Source organism: Bubalus bubalis, chromosome 1 (assembly GCF_019923935.1).
Source record: "Bubalus bubalis isolate 160015118507 breed Murrah chromosome 1, NDDB_SH_1, whole genome shotgun sequence".
Lineage (NCBI taxonomy): Eukaryota > Metazoa > Chordata > Mammalia > Artiodactyla > Bovidae > Bubalus > Bubalus bubalis.
This window is the reverse complement of record NC_059157.1, coordinates 9,016,423-9,035,125: the sequence shown is the minus strand read 5'-3', so window position 1 is coordinate 9,035,125 and position 18,703 is coordinate 9,016,423. Positions and strand designations below refer to the sequence as shown.

General features: G+C 50.6%; 1 protein-coding gene across 7 annotated transcripts in view; it reads right to left on the bottom strand.

Moving 5' to 3' along the window:
• LOC102402461 (ankyrin-1) overlaps positions 1 to 18,703 on the bottom strand; it is a 108,551-nt gene that overhangs the window by 22,730 nt on the left and 67,118 nt on the right. For all 7 annotated transcript variants that reach the window (XM_025277961.3, XM_025277944.3, XM_006078634.4 and 4 more), the window contains 9 exons: positions 18,228 to 18,432; positions 17,844 to 17,940; positions 17,346 to 17,574; positions 15,836 to 15,961; positions 15,394 to 15,513; positions 14,081 to 14,159; positions 13,767 to 13,841; positions 11,771 to 11,902; positions 9,907 to 10,053 (listed from right to left, as the gene is read on the bottom strand). In XM_025277961.3, coding sequence (XP_025133746.3) covers positions 9,907 to 10,053; positions 11,771 to 11,902; positions 13,767 to 13,841; positions 14,081 to 14,159; positions 15,394 to 15,513; positions 15,836 to 15,961; positions 17,346 to 17,574; positions 17,844 to 17,940; positions 18,228 to 18,432 — 1,210 coding nt within the window. The remainder of the gene's footprint in view (positions 1 to 9,906; positions 10,054 to 11,770; positions 11,903 to 13,766; positions 13,842 to 14,080; positions 14,160 to 15,393; positions 15,514 to 15,835; positions 15,962 to 17,345; positions 17,575 to 17,843; positions 17,941 to 18,227; positions 18,433 to 18,703) is intronic.

Below are 18,703 nucleotides of genomic sequence, written 5' to 3'. Positions count from 1 at the left end.
TTATATCTATCATGTTGTCCGTGAACAAAGACAGTTTACTTCTTCCTCTCCAATCTAGCTGCCTTTTATTTCTCTTACTTGCCTTATTGTACCAGTAGCATCTCAAGGACAGTGGTGAACAGAAGCAGGGGCAGTGGGGCTTCCCTGGTGGTCCAGTGGCTAAGACACCTCACTCCCAGTGCAGGGGCCGGGGTTCCATTCCTGGTCAGGGAACAAGATATCGCATGCTGCAACTAGGAGATCCCACACACTGCAAGGAAGATTGAAGACCTGAGTGGCCTAAGACCAGGTGCAGCCAAACAAATAAATATTTAAAAAAAAGAAAAGAAAAAAAGCAGCAGCAGGAGGAGCAGACATGGCTGTCTTGTCACTGAATGTGGGAGGAAAGCACTCAGTCTTTCCCCATCAAGTGTAATGTTAGCTTCAGGCTTTTTTGTAGATGCCTTTAGGTCTCTGCTCCAGTAAATTGCTACTCTTCATATTCACCGATCAGACTGTCCAATTTGGGGGATACTAATTTGCCCTAAGTCCTCACTTCTCCTAAAGATTCTAGAAGAGTTACTGATTTTTCAAAGTGTTTAGCTTTTTACTTGTTGTCAGCATGGTGTGGTGACATCCATGCTCCTTACATGCAAAACCAGATGCTGATTTATTTTTGAATATTCAACTATTTTGCATTCCTTGGACGAACCCCGCTTGATCGTGATGCATTGTCCTTTTAAATAGTGTTGTATTTGGATTTGCTAAAATTTAGAGTTTCTGCATAAATGCTCACTCCTTATCGGTCTGTAGTTTTTCTTTAATGGCTTTCTTTCTTTCCTTTTCTTTTTGACCAAAAATGTAAAGCGGCCCTCATAGGATGAGCTGGGAAATATTATGTCCTTTAAAATTTTCTGAGTGAGTTATTTCTTCCTTAATGTTTGGTAGCATTCGCCAGTGAAGTCATCTAGGCTTGGAGTTTTCTTGGTGGGAATGTTTTCTTTTTTTATTAATTTGTTTTATCGAAGTATAGTTGATTTACAATGTTGTCTTAATTTTCACTGTGCAGCAAAGTGATTCAGTTATATACATATATATTCTTCATATTCTTTGCCATTCTGTTTTATCATAGGATGTTGAATCTAGTTCCCTGTGCTACACAGTAGGACCTTGTTGCTTATCCATCCTGTATATAATAGCCTGCATTTGCTGATCCCAAACTCCGAGTCCGCCCTTTCCCCAGCTCCCCTCCCCCTTGGCAACCACACGTCCTTCCTCTATGTCTGCATCTGTTTCTGTTTCATAGATAAGTTCATTTGTGTCATATTTTAGAGTCCACATATAAGTGACATGACATGGTAGTTGTCTTTCTCTGTCTGACTTACTTCACTTTGTATGATAATCTCTAGGTCCGTCCATGTTGCTGCAAATGGCATTATTTCATCCTTTTTAATGGCTGAGTAATACTCCATTGTATATATGTACCACATCCTCTTTATCCATTCATCTGTTGATGGACAGGTTGTTTCCTTGTCTCGACAACTGTAAACAGTGCTTCAGCAAACATTATGGCGCATGCACCTTCAAATAATAATTTTGTTTGGATATATACCCAGGAGTAGGAGTGCAGGATTACATGGCAACCAGTTTTTTGAGGAACTTCCGTACTATTTTCCATAGTGGTTGCACCAACTTACAAATTGGTGGGAATGTTTTAAATTATGCATTTAATTTCTTCACTATATTCAGAGTATCTCTTTCTTCTTATGTGAGCTTTGAGTTTGTATTTTCCAAGAACTTTGTCAATCTCACTTATGCTTTCAAATTTACTGGAATAAAATTATCATAGTATTATCATGCTTTTACTTCCTATAGAATCTTCAGTGATATTACCTCTTATTCTTGATATTGGCAATTCTTTTCTTCTCTTTCATGATCAGTCTGGCTGGGTGCTTATCAATTTATTGATCATTTCAAAGAACCAGCTTTTGGTTTTAATGATTTTCTTTAGTGTTTTCTGTTTGTAGTTTCATCAATTTCTGCTTTGATCTTTATTATCTTCCTTCTGCTTACTTTGGGTTTAATTTGTTCTTTTTACAATATCTTAAAATATTACAAAGCTGAGGTAACTGACTTGAGAACTTTTCTCTCATTTAATGTGGATGTTTAGTGCTATAAATTTCCCCTAATACTGCTTTGCTGGCATCCCATACATTTTGACATCACGTGTTTTCATTTTCATTCCATTCAAAATACTCTCTAATTTCCCTTTTGCTCTCTTCTTTGACCCATGGGTTACTTCAAAGTGTATTATTTAGCTTCCAAATGTCTGAGAGTTCCTACGTATCTTTTGGTTATTGTCTTGTAATTTAATTTACTGTGGTCAGAGAATATACATTGAATGACTTAAATTCTTTGATATTTATCAAGACTTGCTTTATAGTCTAGGACAATAGTCTCCAACCTTTTTGGCACCAGGGGCCAGTTCCGTGGAAGACAGTTTTTTTCATGAACCAGGTGCAGGAGATGATTTCAGGATGATTCAAGCGCATTGCATTTATTGTATTCGATTTATTGAGAACCGAACACCACGGTCGCTCTGACAGGAGACGGAGCCCCGGCAGTGATGCGGGTATTGAGGACAGCTGCAAATACAGATGAGGCTTCGCTCACTCGCCCGCCACTCAATCCTGCTGTTCCTAACAGGTGGACTGTGGCCCAGGGGTCGGGGCCCTTGGTTGAGAATATGCTCTATGTTGGTCTGTTCCAGGCGCAACTGAAAAGACTGTATTCTGCTGTCATTGGGTGGAACGTTCCATGAATGTCAATCAGGTCAAGGTGAATGACTGCTGTTCAAATCTATCTGGGTACTCATTTTTCTACTTGTTCTATCAATTAGCAAGATGGGGGTATTGAAATCTCCCACTATAACTGTGGTCCTGTCTATTCCTCACTGTGGTTTTCTCAGATTTTGCTCATGTATTTTAAAGCTATGTTACTGGTGCATTAACATTTAAGACTGCGATGCCCTCTTGATGGACTGCTTATCCTTATGAAATTATTTTCTTTATCCCTGGTAACATTCTTTGTTCTTACATCTACTTGTTTGATATTACTACAGCCACTTCAGTCTGCTTTTGATTAGCGTTAGCATAGTTTATGTTTTCTCACCCTTTGACTTTTAAGGGATTTGTGTTTTATACTTAAAGACATTTCCTGTAGGCAGTATATAGTTGAAATTTACCTTTATATCTGCCTTTTAATTTTTTTTTTAGATAATTTACAGTAATGAGATTATTAATGTGGTTAGGTTTAAATCTATCATTTGTTAATTTCTACTTCTGTCCCATCAGTTTTTTGTTCTCTTTTCCCTTTCTTTATGCCTTTAAAAAAAAATTTTATTTATTTATTTTTGGCTGTGCTAGGTCTTTGCTGCTGCACAAGTCTTTCTCTAACTGTGGTGCATGGGCTTCTCAGTGCAGTGCCCTCCCTTGTTGCAGAGCACGGGCTCTAGGGTGCTTGGGCCCAGTAGTTGCGGCTCCCCGGCTCTAGAGTACAGGTCCAGTAGTTGTGGTACATGGGCTTAGTAGCTCTATAGCATGTGGGATCTTCCCAGATCAGGCATCAGATCCATGTCTCCTGCACTGGCAGGTGGGTTCTTTACCGCTGAGCCACCAGGGAAGCCCTTTTTATGCCTTCTTTTGGGTTAATTGAAAATTTCCATTTTATCTCTTTGGATGGCTGATTAGCTATGATTCTTTGAGTAGTTTAGGAATTGCTTTTGGGCTTCTAGCATACATCATTAAACTACCCCAGTCTACTTTTAAGTGATACAATAACACTTTGCATATAGTATAAGAACCTTACAATAATATACTTCCATTTTTCTCTCTCAACTTTTTAAACTTTTGTACCATCGTTGTAATACATGTCACTTTTGTATATGTTATAAATACAACATTATATTATTTTGTTTAAACAGTTATCTTTTAAAGAGATTTAAATAATGAGAAAATTATGTATTATCCTTATAGTTAGCATTTTGGGCACTGTTCATTCGTTCATGTAAATCCATATTTCTTTCTGGTGTCATTTTTCTTTTGGCCTGAAGGACGTTTTATGAAAAAAAAATTGCTTGTAGCAGTCACTTCCTGTTGACGACTTCCTTCTGTTTTTGTATGTCTGGCGATGTCTTTATTTGCTTTCATTTTTGGAAGTTATTTTTGCTGGGTATAGAATTCTAGGTTACTTTAGAGATGTTCTACTTTAAAGATGTGTCCTACTTTAAAGATATTGCTCTGCTGACTTACTTCCATTTTTCCCAGTGAGAAATATGATGTAATCCTTATCTTTATCTCCATATATAATGCATCTTTCCCCCCACCTTTGGCTACTTTAAAAACTTTATCACTGGTTCTGACTAATTTGTTTAAAATGTGCCTTGGTATAGTAGACTTCATGTTTCATGTGGTTAACGGAACTTCTTGGATCTGTGTAATTATTGTTTTTGTCAACTTGGAAAATTCTGGGCCATTAATTCTTCAAATACTTTTCCAGCCCCTTTCTCTGCTGGAAACTAATTTCACAAATATTAGGCCACCTGAAATTGCTCCATAGCTCACTGATGCTTTTAAAGATTTTTTGTTGTTCCTGTGTTTCATTTTGGAGAGTTTCTATTACTATGTTGCCAAGTTCACTTTTTCTTCTTTAATGAAATTTAATTCAGTGTATTTTTCAACCTATATCTTGTAGTTTCATCTCTAGGGGATTGGTTTGGGTCTTTAAAAAACATCTTCCAAGTTTCTACTTGACTTTTGGAACATCTGAAATAGTTATAATAACTGTTTTACCATTCTTGTCTACTAATTCTAACATCTGCATCAGTTTTAATTGATTGATTTTTCTTCTCATTATGGGTTTCGTTTCCCTGCCTCTTTGAATGTGTGCCTGATAATCTTTAATTGGATTATTTGAATGTCAGACACTGTGAATTTTATCTTGTTGGGTGCTGGATATTTTGTATTCCTGTAACAATTCTTTAGAGTCCCTTGGACTGCAAGGAAAGCAAACCAGTCAATCCTAAAGGAAATCAACCTTGAATATTCATTGGAAAGATTGTTGTTGAAGTTGAAGCTCCAATATTTTGGCCACTTGATGTGAAGAGCTGACTCATTGGGAAAGCCCTTGATGCTGGGAAAGATTAAAGGCAAAAAGGAGAAGGGAGCAGCAGAGGATAAGATGGTTGGGTGGTATCACTGACTCAGTGGACATGAATTTCAGCAAACTCTGGGAGATAGTGGAGGACAGAGGAGCCAGTCTATGGGGTCATGAAGAGTCAGACATGACTTAACATTGAACAACAAATGATTCTTAAGCTTTGTTCTGTTATGTCATTGAGTTACTTGAAAACAGTTTGATCCTCTTGAGTTTTGCTTTCAAGGTTAATTAGGTGGGAACATTGATCAATCTAGGGCTAATCATTCTCCATTATTGAGAAGGACCACTCTGTGTTCCCTATGCAACATCTGTGGCCATCAGTCTGACTGTTGGGAATAGATGATTAATAATCAACCAAAATTTGTGGGGGACCTTCTGAAGCTCTCCAGAGTGCTGTCTCTGTGCAGCTGTCTCTCTAGGGAATTCCAGCTGCCCTGATCTCCTTGGACTTCCAGCAACTTCTCCTTAACCAGGGGGTCTTCTGGATTTCTCTTCCTTCCTCCATGAGTTAGAAACTCTTTTGAGGCAGTAATCCAGGCAATTGTAGGGTTCATCTCATTTATTTTCCACATTTCGTATATAACTGACCTTTACTGCCTGATGTCAGTGTCTTGAGAACTGCTGTTTCATATAGCTTGTCCATTTTTTGCTTGTTTTAAGCAGGAGGGATATGTTCAGTACTTGTTGCCTTATCTTAGCCAGAAGTGGACTGCATCTCAGACAGCTCCTCAGATATGGTTGGATAAACATTCTGTCACTCCTGGGAATCTCAGTAAGATTTGATTAAAGGTGAGAGAGGGTAATAACTCTGCCAGTCACAGTATGCCTGAGTCTCATTTTTGGTGACTTTACCACCTTGAAACTTCCTGGGGTTCACATGAATGGAATTTCACCCAAATGAAAGTGTGTCCACAAAGAGAACTCATGCACACCCTTCCTCAGGACTTCTTTCTACCTCATGTTTATCCTGGAGCCCCTTCCCTGATCACAGGGTTTGGGGGCTATGCTCCCTGCCTCCTCTGAGTCTCCAGAAGACCCCACTGACCCCCCACACACCCCACAAGCATGGATCTGAGGCTGTAGGTGGCCATACCCAATGGAGTGGGGATTCCTACTGAGCAGAGGCCATGCTCAGCGAGAACTAGCAAACAAAGTCTGGGTGGACCAGAGCACAGGAAGGTTGGCTGAGTCCTCTGGTTGAGATCCAGAAGTGCCTGTCTCTTGAGCAGTTTCTCGTGACCCTACCATACCTGGGTCACCAGCCCATCCCTCTGTCTAGAGCTGTCCCCTAGGGGTTGTATTTTGGGGAAATCAGGTAACAAGCAATCAAACACACAGCCTTGGGGCAGGACAATCCAGCAGTATCCACCCCCTGATTCCAGCCCCTCCTTATCTCAGCTGTCACCTGGGGTCTCTGTTAACCCAGATGTAACGACGACCCTAATAATTTGATGTCAGCAGCAGACTCGACAAGAGGTGGACAGACAGCCTGACCTCAGACGGAAGCCACACTTCCCTAGCTGGGCTAAGACTCGAAAGAAACAAGACATATTATATTTCCAAGTAGACGTTGCATCCAACCCATGAAATCAAATGGAGTTGACTGAATGGGATATGAGATACCCATCTTTCCCTTTCATATGAGAAATCCTTTATTTTTAGGAACACAGTTTTGTTTTGTTTTGTTTTTGCTCTATGGGCAGGTTTTTTCCTTCACATTTCACATTTATTCCCAGATTCTGGGGTAGTTCTCTCCTGTACAGGAGAAGCAAACTGGCCCTTCCGCCCCGGCCAGTCCAGACAAACCCAGCAAGAAGAGCCAGGAAGGATGGATGAGAGAGCTCGGGTTCCTATCTTCCTGAAACCACAGAGCAACCAATCACCGCCCTGAGTGCCCATGGTGGCCGAGGGAGGCTCAGACGAGCAGAGGGCAGGGAAAGCACAAAGGAAACAAGGGAATGCCGTGGCCATCAGCATGAGAGCCGGGCTGGCCCGGGAACAGAAAGCCAGAGGAAGTGCAGGGGGCAGCCGTCTGCCTGCTCTTCCACCTCTGATCCTTCCTGCTCCTCCTCCCTGGGCAAGGAGGGCATGGTCTTCCAGGGACAGGAAGGCAGAAGGCAGGAAAAACACACAGAAGCCAGCTCCGGTGCCCCGAAAGGCCAGGATGGACCAAGCGGATGTCTGAGTGTCTGCTCCGGCCTGGCGGGAGCGAGCACGCAGGGCACACGGCCCACGTCTGTCGGGACACCCACGGGACGAGGGGTTCGGAAGGGCTGACAGGCGACAGAGCAGCCAGGAAGCACAGAAGCGTTCAGAGTGTGTCTGCAATCAAAGTGGGGAGGACCCCTGGTCAACTCGTCAGCTCTCAGGACTCTTCTGCTCCAGACCGGCCATGGCTGTCTATCGCCTTCCCAGTAAAACCAGCGTCCCCACTGCAGCCTGGAGGAGCTGGCCTCCTGCGGCCCCTGCCCTCTTGTCCTCCTCTCTGGACCCTCCATGCTCTGCAGACGCACCAGGCCCACCTGCTCGGGGCCTCTGCCCAAACTGCTGGTCGGGGCACTCTCTCCCCAGTTCACATGCCTACCCCACCTCTCTCTCCAGCCTCTGTTCACATGCTACCCACTCCTACCCGACTGTCTAACTCCTCAATCCCACACTCCAACCTTGCTTGACTCCAATTTTTTCCCCTCATCACCCTGCTAGCACATTATCTAACTCACTTCCATAAATTTTTGCTTGCCTGTCCCAACAGAAGGCAAGCTCCATGAAGGCTGAGTTTGGGGCTTTGCTCCTTTTGGGGTCTGTTTGAGAACTGACTTATCTGCCTGGCTTAGAACAACCTCTGGCAGGTGACAAGTGTTCAAAGAATATTTGCCAAATGAGCGGCCCAACTGGACTGCCCTTCCACAGTCACGGGGCACGGGGCTCGGGCCCATGGGGGTTAGAACTCTCTGCTCGGGCTTTAGAGTCTCCAGGCCCCACGGGAGTCCCAGGGCCAGAAGAGACATTCATAAATACTTGGGTATGTAACTGCCCTTAAAAAAAACTTTTTTTTTTTTAAATTGTGATAAGAACACTTGGCTTAGGATCTGTCCCCTTGACAGGTTTTTAATTGTTGTACCTGCCTTGTTTATCCTCATATAATTCTATGTGCCCGGTGTCCATAGATTTGGGGTACAAAATCCTCAAAACTTGCTGCCTTGCCTTGACTGAACCAAGTCTGGGCTTCTGTTAATAAACCCAACAAAGTGACTGGTTATCTAGTTAAAAAAGGGCAAAGTGTCTCATCTCTTGATTTCCCCCAGTTTGCAGCGTTTCTCGGCCACCCCCTCCTCAGTCCTTGTGAAAGAGAGTCAGTCACTCAGCGGTCCCCGTCATGTCCAGCCAGTCTCCCAAGGGGCAGGGAGAGGGCTGGTCTGGGAGCCCTGGACGCTGGGGCTGAGAGTGTGCCTCCTCCCCGGGGACAGCCTGGAGCTTGCACACAGGCCCTGGCTGGAAAGGCAGCCCCCCACCCCCACCCCAGGGGGCAGGCTGGGGGTCCTTGAGAAAAGCATCTGGGGAGGCTGAGAGCCCTGAACCCTGGCCGCCGGGAGTGAGGCAGTGAAGGCAGGCAATGTGAGCGAGAGCAGCAGCCCAGGTGAGGTCAGAGGCAGAAGAGAAAGGCAGTAGGACGCAGTCATCTGATGAGTCCTGTGCTCGGGGGCGCTGGACGCCAGGTTTCGGGGAGAGAGACCAGTGTGAGGGGCTCGGCGTTCACTGGGGAGGCCCCTGCCCCCTGCCCCCTGCCTCCACTCTCTCACAAGCTCCGGTCACAGGGGCCTGCATGGGGGCACACATGTGGGAGTGGCCGGGATGCTGGTGACCTAGGAGCGGGGGGAGGTCAGTGGGCAAGCTGGAGGGGTAGGGTGGAGGAGCATACCCTGCACCTGGAAAGCCGGTCCCCAGAACCAAATTGTTTTTCGAGGCCTGTAAGGAACCTCAGGTCTCTGATCCAACTTGTGGGTTTTAAAGAGATTGATGGCCCAGCACGTGGAGTCAAGAGATCAAGAGGAAGGAAGGGTCCCAGCTCCCACCATCCCAGCAAGAGGTGGCTGGGCCTGCCTCTGTGTGCTCTGATTACAGACGCAGATGGAGGGGAAACGGGATCTGGGCCCTGCTCCCCACATGGCCGTCCTCTGCTGCAAGGAAGGTGTCCTAAAGGCCGCAGAGGGGTGCTGGGGGCAAAGGTCAAGCCCCCGTGGAGCGGGGTCACCGGAGGGGGAGGGGCTCTGTGCCAGGCCAAACCGCATCCAAACAAGTGATGGGGAATGGATGGGGTGAGAAAAAAGGGAGACAAAAGCAAAAACCGGCTTGAAGGAAAAAGCCCGCTTAGCCCCAGAGAAGGGGCAGCAGGAGGGCTTAAGGACACCTCTCCGCTGGTCCCCAACCGAGACCTGCGCCAGAACCTCGTGCCTACCGACAGACGGGGGTCTCAGGTGGGTCTGCACAGAGCTGGAGGGCGCGGCAAGCAGGGGAGGGTAGCGGAGCGGGGGCGGCAGCCGCCCCTCCTATCCTGCTGGGCCCCCCGCCCCCGGGACCCCCATCACCTCTGCTCTCACCACCGCCCATCCAGAGGGAGATTGACCTCCGGCCACCGGGTGAGAAGGTTCCGGGGAGGGTCAGGCGGCGGCGGCGGCTCGGCCTGCACCCCCACGCCCGAGGGACACTCACCATTCATCTGGGAGGGGGACGACGAGTAGTCCCGGTCGGCGGGCCGGCGGTCGGGCTTGAGGCTGCGGCCCTGCCTGCCCGAGCCCTCCAGCATGTTCACAATCTCGCCGCGGTCGATGTTCCGCAGGGCGGCGTACAGGTTCTCCACTGCGGGCAGAGCGGAGGGAGAGGGCGCTCGCTGGGCCGCCTGCGCGGCTCTGAGTGTGTGTGTGTGTGTGTGTGTGTGTGTGTGTGTGCGTGCGTGTGCGCGCGCGCGCGCGGGGGTCGGGGTTGCAGGCCCCTTCTTTTCTAAAAGTCCAAACAAACTACCTCTAGGAGAAGTCAGGCAGACCTGGAGATGATGCAGTTTCCGTCCACACTATGCAATAAAGCCAACAAGAGCCAGAAACCAAACTTTTTGATTTTCCAGGGCCTTCCCTGGTGGCTCAGATGGTGAAGAATCTGCCTGCAATGTCGGAGACCAGGGTTCGATTCCTGGGTCGGGAAGATCCCCTGGAAAAGGGAATGGCAACCCACTCCAGTATTCTTGCCTGGAGAATTCCATGGAGGGAGGGGCCTGGAGGGCTTCAGTCGGTCGGGTGGCAAAGAGTCAGACAGGACTGAGCAACTGATACACAGTGCATATGAAAGTTACATTTACACCACACTCTAGTCTATTAAGTGTGCAATAGCATTGCGTCCAGAAAAAAACAAGGTACATATCTTAAAGGTATTTTATGGCCAAAAAATGCAAACTCTCCTCTGAGCCTTCAGTGAGTCTTCATAGTCACATAAGGACCCTGATCACAGATCAGCGAGACAAATGCAGTCATCATGAGAAAATGTGAAATGCTGAGAGAATTCCCCAAATGTGACACACACAAAATGAGCAGATGCTGCTGGAAATTGGCACCAACAGACCTGAGGAATCTGGGGGGAGAAGTGCAGTATCTTTGAAGCACAGTAAAGTGAGGGAGGCTTGGGTTTTGTTATCCTTTAAGACCTTTTCCAAACCCCAACAGTGGTGAATTTCAAGGCATGGAAAGACTTTTTTCATTTGTAACCCAAAAGGAATACTGGGGCTTCCCTGGTGGCTCAGCAGTAAAGAATCCACCTGCCAATGCAGGAAACATTGGGTCGGGAAGATCCCCTGGAGAAGGGAATGGCAACCCACTCCAGTATTCTTGCCTGGAGAATCCCATGGACAGAGAAGCCTGGCGAGCTACGGTCCATGGGGTGGCAGACAGTTGGACACAACTTAGCGACTAAACAACAGAACAATGACAAGAAGAATACTACGAGAAAATGAGAGAGAGAAGAATTGGAGTCTGTCCTTTGGAAATCTTTGGTCTTTGCCAGTTGATCTGAGATGCAAATGTAAACGCTCAGTTTCTCTTGGTGTTTTGTGTTCGGGAATGTGGTTGAGGAGCTGAAAAGAGAGTCACATCTTCCCTCCAGGTTGAAGAAAATCCTGGGGGAACAAGAACTGCATCCGAGGGGACTCCTGGCTGGGCTCTGAGGGGACAGTCCTCGTTTGATAAATTCAACCAAGAGGCACACACCCTACACAGATGCGGTCTTTTAGGGGTCCTGGTGTGATTGCAAACTCATCCTGAGAATGGGAAGAGGTCATGGCCCAGGTTCTGCTGTGCCCTCCTGGCGGGATTGCCCAGAAGACCAGGGACCCTCAGAGGTGTGTGCCTGCGTGTGTGTGCACTTGTGTATGTATGTGTGAGAGACAGAGTATGCAGAATGATTGGTTCCAAAGGTCAACAGCACCCCAGGAATCTGGAGGGAGAAGTTCTGGGGAGAACTGCTTGGTAAGCTCCTGGCACAGGCTTTGGGGAGAGAAGGGTCCCAGCTGCGCCCCCGCCCTGGTACTGACTCTTGGCGTCTTGGCCTTCACGGGTGACCCAGAGGTTCAGCAAGGCCAGGCTCTGCTCCAGCAAGGAGTTGGGGTTCTCCACGCGGATCCTGTTGATGTCGTCCACGCTGAACTGCAGCTCCCGGGCCAGCTCTGCACGCAAGGAACCAAGACCAGGGTGAGACCAGCTGGAGCCAGCCCCGGCCCCGAGCCTGAGTGGGGAGCGGGGCGCCCCGAGGGGTACCCAAGAGAGAGAACAGTCCCCTGTGGACTTTGAGCCTCCTTCCCAAGGATGCCTAGTGTAAGGTGACACCTGCCCTGTGGCATCCCCAGGAAATGCGCCAAGAAGAGGCGTGATCACAGGAGAGTAATAAGGACTGAATGAATGAACGGACTCTCTTGCTGTCATCACTTGGAATATGGGTGACGAGGCTGAGCCACGGAAGAGCGCAGGACCGGCTGGGGTCCCAGGGGAGGGCTGAACAGCGGATGCCCTCGGCACTGTTGGTGAGGCAAAAGCCACCGCCCTTCCCTCAGGAAGCAGTCATAACGGAAGCTCATCTGTGTATTTGTGTTTCTTCAGGGAAAGGAGCTGTTTACATTTAAAATGGGAATACAAGTCCCCATCTAAATGCAAGGCACCATTGCAGAAGGTGAGCTGTTCCTCTCCCGCTGTCTTCACGGCTGTTTCTCGCAGGTGCTTTAAGGAGAGCACAGGAGCTGAGTCTCATTTCAGGGATGAGGAAGACCAGCGTGGAAAGTGATGGTGAGAACCAGAATGTGTGTGTGCCACACACACCACTCACACAACACTCCATGTACATAAACCACATACACAACACACCACATACACATCACATATCACATATGCACACACCACATACACACCACACACACACAAACCACATACACAACACACACACACACCACATACACAACACACCACATACACACAACACGTACACATCACATATACATCACATACACAGAAACCACACATACACATATACACACACTCACACACCACACACATCACACACCACATACACACACACACACCATATACACACCACACCACATATACACATCACATATACATCACATACACACAACCACACATACACACATCCACACACCACATACATCACACACCTATACAACACACCGCATACACACAACCCATACACATCACATATACATCACATACACATGCACCACACATACACACATACACACACTCACACACCACACACACACTCACATACCACATATAAAACACACACACACATACTGCATACACATACCACACATACACACTCACAAACCAGAAACACAACACATACGCAACACACACAGGACACATATGCAACACATATATACCACACACACACCGCAGACGCACACATCACATACACAATACACATACACAACACACACACATAGCACACATACACAACACACACATACACAACACACATATATGAACATACACACTCACAAAACCAAGAAGCAGCTGCAGAGGCTTTTTGCCCTGTCTTTCTTCCTTTCCCTCAACAAAGCCCCTGGCAGGACAGATGGCATGTGCGGTGTAGGGAGTTGTGGGCAGGCAGTCAGGACACATATTTTGTGTTCACTTGCGTGTTCTTGGTTCGCTGGTCTTTTCAGGGCTCTATCCATAACTCTCCGTACAACCAAAGTTACCCTTCTTAGTGGGATCTCAGCCTCCCCATCTGTAAAACGGGCACACTGGATCCGCCCTAAGGTCTCCCTTAATGTCAGAAGTTGAGCTTCTCAAGAGGGAAACTAGAGAGAAGTTGGGGGGGAGGGAGCCTGCCTCCCCTGGTACCCAAAGGTGCTATCTGGGCTGCAGCCCCATCAGAGACCACCCCGGGTCAGGCGCGCAGTGGATGGTGGGAAGAGGCTTAGCAACGCTGCCGGCGCCGCTGTTCAGAGGGGAGGCGGTGCAGAGGGAGGTGTGGACAGGCACCCTGCTCTTTCGCCCCGATTCCTGACTCACCGGCCCAGCTGAGGCCCAGGTGATCTGATATGAGCATCATCTTCATGTCGGCCCGGTCTGTGCCACTGAGGAAACCTGGGGGAAGCACGGCATTCTGTTCAGCGGCCTCGGCAGCACACAGAACTGCCCAGCATGGGTGGGGGGGCTAGAGAGCGCTCAGGTCACGCTCCGTGTCCCCGATCCGCGGCTGAGCCTGAGAGGGTCATGGAGACCCCAGCCGAGGGCTGAGCCAATGGTGTCCGCTCGGGGAGCTCCCGGCAACATGACCTCCCTCGCTGCCCCCTGGGCGGGAGTGAGCACAGAGAGGTGAGTACCCGCTGTGGACTCGCTGAGAAGGCTGTATCTCAGGGCCAGCGGCGTCAGCGTCCTCCTTCGTTCGTCGGCTCCGCTGCCCTGCAGGAGAGACCAGGAGGGGGCGCTGTGGGTGTGGGGAGGACACCCTGGCGACGGGCAGCCCCATGACACACAGGCTGTGTGTGGGGGCGGCTAGAGGGAGTCGATGAGGTTCACGCGCTTCATCTCTAGTGATGATAATAAGCTCGTGCGTGCGTGCTAAGTGGCTTCAGTCATGTCCGCCTCTTTGAGTCCCATGTCCTCTGTCCATGGGATTCTCCAGACAAGAATACTGGAGTGGGTTGCTGTGCCCTCGTCCAGGGGGTCTTCCCGACTCAGGGATTGAACCAGCATCTCCTGACTTGCAGGTGGCTTCTTTACCACTGAGCCACTGGGGAAACCCAATAATAAGCTCACGCAGCCCTAATCACATGCCAGGCCCTGCCTGATGGTCAGAGTTGCCTGAGGCAGGTACCATCATCCTTCCCAAGTCCCCGGCCCAGAGGCTGGGGCAACCCACCCAAGGCCACTCAGACAGTAATCAGTGCAGCTGGGGTTTGAATTCTAAAAAAAAAAAAAAAGAGAGATTTTCTTTCTGAATTCCTTTCTGCTCAAAAGACCTGTTTTGATGCCCAAGCCTTTGCATGCTGGACCTGTGGCCAAGCAGCGAGGTGCTTGTTCAAGGCTTCGGGAGCCCCTCTGGTGAAAAAGAAGTTGGTTCCCCCTCGTCCTTAGTCAGGAAAGAAAACCAGCCTCGACATTTGGAAGTGGCCTTGCTTGTCTTGTTGGGCATGAAAGGCTGATGATGAAAACACCAGGAGTCACCAACACGGGAGAGGAGGTCCCTCCATCCCTGGTACAGTCTGGTACTCCCTGGCACTGGTGATGCTCGGTCCTCAGGCCTCTGCTGAGCTCAGAGCCCCAGGCGAGTGTCGGGCTGAGACACCAGGCTTCTCTTCTCTGGGCGGGGGAGGGGGGGCCTGGCCCCAAGCAAGTTCAGGAGAAAGAGGCTCTGAAGAAGCCCCACTGTTGCTGGGACACCTTCACCCACCAGCCATCCGGTTCTCAGGCCTTGCCTTCCAACCTCCCGGAGGGGGCATCCTGGGGAGCTCGGGGCCTCGGGGTGAACATGGGTGTCACCCATGCACCCTGACGTTAGTTCCTGAGCTTTGCAGGAAGGACTGGGCCACAGCCTGTCAGAGGAGAGCCCAGGGCCTTTCTCCATCCCGGGGGGTGGGGAGTGGGGTGGGGTCTCGGGCTGTCTGTTGGCCGAGGGCCCCGGTGGGGTGCTCACCTTGGTGCAGGGCGGCATGGTGATGTTCAGGTGACAGAGGATATGCTGCGTGTCCTCGTACTTCATCGCCTTGCGCAGGAAGGACAAGAACCCTGCAGGCTCCCGACTGCTGTCCCTCACCTGGACTCAGTCACACAGAACGGAGGGTCGGGGGCCGCCCTCACCCCGCCGAACCCAGCCACCAGCCCAGCCGGCTCAGAGGACATCCTCCTCCCCAACCCCGGCCACCAGCCCGGCCGGCTCAGAGGACATCCTCCTCCCCAACCCCGGCCACCAGCCCGGCCGGCTCAGAGGACATCCTCCTCCCCGACCCTGGCCACCAGCCCGGCCGGCTCAGAGGACATCCCCCTCCCTGACCCCGGCCACCAGCCCAGCCGGCTCTGGGGCCTCTGCCTCCAGAACTTCTAGACCTGGGTGATGGGTGGGTGAGAGGAGGGCGCACCTTGACAGGAATGGCCAACCGGTTCTCTCGGAAGGACTGGAAGAGGAAACTCCGTTGCTGAGCGGCCTTCTTGACGGGCACCAGGTTCCCTGAGAGCTCGGCGAAGAGGGGCATGCCCTCCAAAACCTGCGGGAAAGAAGCAGCAGGTGGGAACATGCAGATGCCCGGCCCCACCTGTCAGCCCTGGCCTCTCCCTCCCCACGACCCCAGAGGCTGCACCCTGGGAAGCTCCATGGAGGGTTTTAGAAAGGTCACGGCAGATGCTTCTTTACTTCAAAGGGTTTTTATAATAAGCAGTACTTTCCACGTCTCCCTGTGTGGTTGATCGCCACTGCTTATCAAAGGACTCCAGAACTCCACTAGCAGATCATAATACAGCTCCAGAAAGCATTTCTCTCTTTTAATATCCATCCAACAAGGTTTCATTTATGCGAGTGCCAGAAAGACCACGCGGTATTTTAATCTCACCCACGGTAATAACAATCCCTACTGTGTATATAATACTTTCCACAGAGAAGTTACCGAGAACCCATTTGACAGATGAGGAAACTGAGGCCCAAAGAGACACAATCCTTTGCCCGGTTAGTGCCGCAAACAGCATTTGAAGCAGGTCCCAGCCTTGGGCTCCTCCTTCTGGCCTGTCAGAACTCCTGGAAGGCTCAGGAAAGCCTCTGAGACCAGACCTTGGCCAAGGTCCTTTCTTGTTACACATCTTAACCCAAGTGAGGACTCCAGGTTGGGCAACAGCTTCACACCAAGGCCCCGCACGTCACAGCTCTCCCATTTGCCCAAGCTCTCCCCTGCTTCCCCATCTGGGCACCGCCCAAACCCTGGTGTGGCCGAGAGATTAGGACAAGTCCTTTTTCTAACATTAACTCAGCTGTGTGACCTTGGGCAGGTTACCTAATCTGCCAAGCCTCGATTTCCTCATCTGTAAACTGGGGATAAGAAAAGGACACTCCGTTGTAAGAGTCAGGGGAGATGATGTCACTCGAGTCTTTTTATTTTCTATTTTTAAAAAAAAATTTAAAGATTTTTTTGTCTTTGATGTGAACCGTTTTTAAAGTCTTTATTGAATTTGTTACAATATCTCTACTGTTTCATGTTTTGGATTCTGGGTTGTGAGCTATGTAGGATCTTAGTCCCCCGACCAGGGATCGAACCCATGCCCCTGGCATTGGAAGGTGAAGTCGTAACCACTGGACCACCAAGGAAGTCCCTCAAGCACTTTTAATAGCATCTGGGAGGTGAGGATTTTAATGAACATCAGCTCTTAGGACCATTGGGCTGACAGCCTGCTGCCTCCCCAAGACACGCAGGGCGGTGTCCTCAGCTTTGGGGCGGCCTCCCAAGGATGCTTTTCAAGAGGGACTCAGAGGGACATGCCCAGGAGCCCCTCTGCAGAGGCCGCCTTCCTGATGCAAGCCATCTTCCAGCACCACCTCCCCCCGACCCCTGGAGGTGCCGCCCCCTTCAGGGCATGAGCCCAGGGCGGGGGCCCGGCCCCTACCTCAATGTCCCTGCTCCGGGCCACCTCCACGAAGTTCTCGTGATGCTCCAGCGTCTTGTCCACCTTGTCATCCGTCATGCAGTAGCATCGCAGACGCCCTTCCCGGGGGTCATTCATCTTGGCAAAAATGACAAACTTGGCCATGTAGGGCACCGCGGTCAGTTCCTTGTACAGCTGGGTGGCAAAGTTCACAGCTTCAGCCGTCCGGGGGCAGTCCGACAGCCAGAACCTGAAAGGAGGGCAGCCTTGAGCCTGTCCCTAGGTGTCTGGGGCAGGGGCGTCCCCTCCATCCAACAGGATGGCCTGTGAGCAGGGCGGTGGCCGCGCAGACAACCCCGGTGGGGGTGGGGGTGGCACTTTCAGGTGGAGAAGGGGAGGGACAGCGGAGGACCCTCGGGCACAAGGTCAGCCTGAACGCGGCCACCCCTGGGGGCAGCGCCACCCGCCTCGTGCAGGGCCCGGGGAGCCTCAGGGTCGGGCCGCAGGGCGGGGTCTCACCTGGCAGAGACGTTGGTGGTGAAGGCGGCACACTCGTTGGCATAGACGAGCTTGGTGGTCCCTGTGATGTCTTCCCACTGGGCCTGGTCAGTTCCTCCTGCCATAGGCGTAGACTGGGCTGGGGGACCGTCTCCAGAGGCCGACGCGGGGCATGCACACCTGGCTGAGGCCCTGATCCCAACCCCCCCACCCCACCACCCTGCACCCCGTGACCTCGTCCCCTCTGGGAGGACCCCCTCCTCTGGGGTCTGGGGGCTCTTCAGGGACAGGGAGACTCTACCTGGAGGCAGAACCCCCATCCCTCCGAGGACCCCATCACTCCCCAGCTCCATCCCCTCCCATCTCCCCAGACGGCAGGACCAGGACAAAGGGGGTGCCCCTCACCAATGACACTGCAGAGCAGCCGCAGGCTGGTGGTGTCCCCCTCCCCGCTGTCCCGGGGATTGTCCATCCAGGATGGGGGCAGCGGGATGCGGAGGCCAATGGGGCGGTGGAACTTCCGGCGCCTCGGCTCCACGGTGACGATGGGGCTGAACGTGGCCTGGTTGCCCAGGAGTTTGGTGACCAGCTCATCGGGTACAGGCTGGGCCTGCGAGGTGCCCAAGGGGGATGCTCAGCCCGGAGCAGCCGAGGGGCTCATGGGCGGGGATGAGAGCGGCTGTCCCGGCAGGTTTGAAGGTCCCCCGGGGGTGGGGGTGGGGTGCTGTCCTGCCTGATGTCCTGCCCAGCTCCCCTGTCTGAGCCCCCACCCCTGTTTCCCTGCTGCTCCCCACTCCTCGGGGCCTTGCTCCTGTCCAGGGAACCACATGGCTTCCCTTCAATGCTGACCCGGTGGTTTAATCATGCCATCTAGGGTTTCC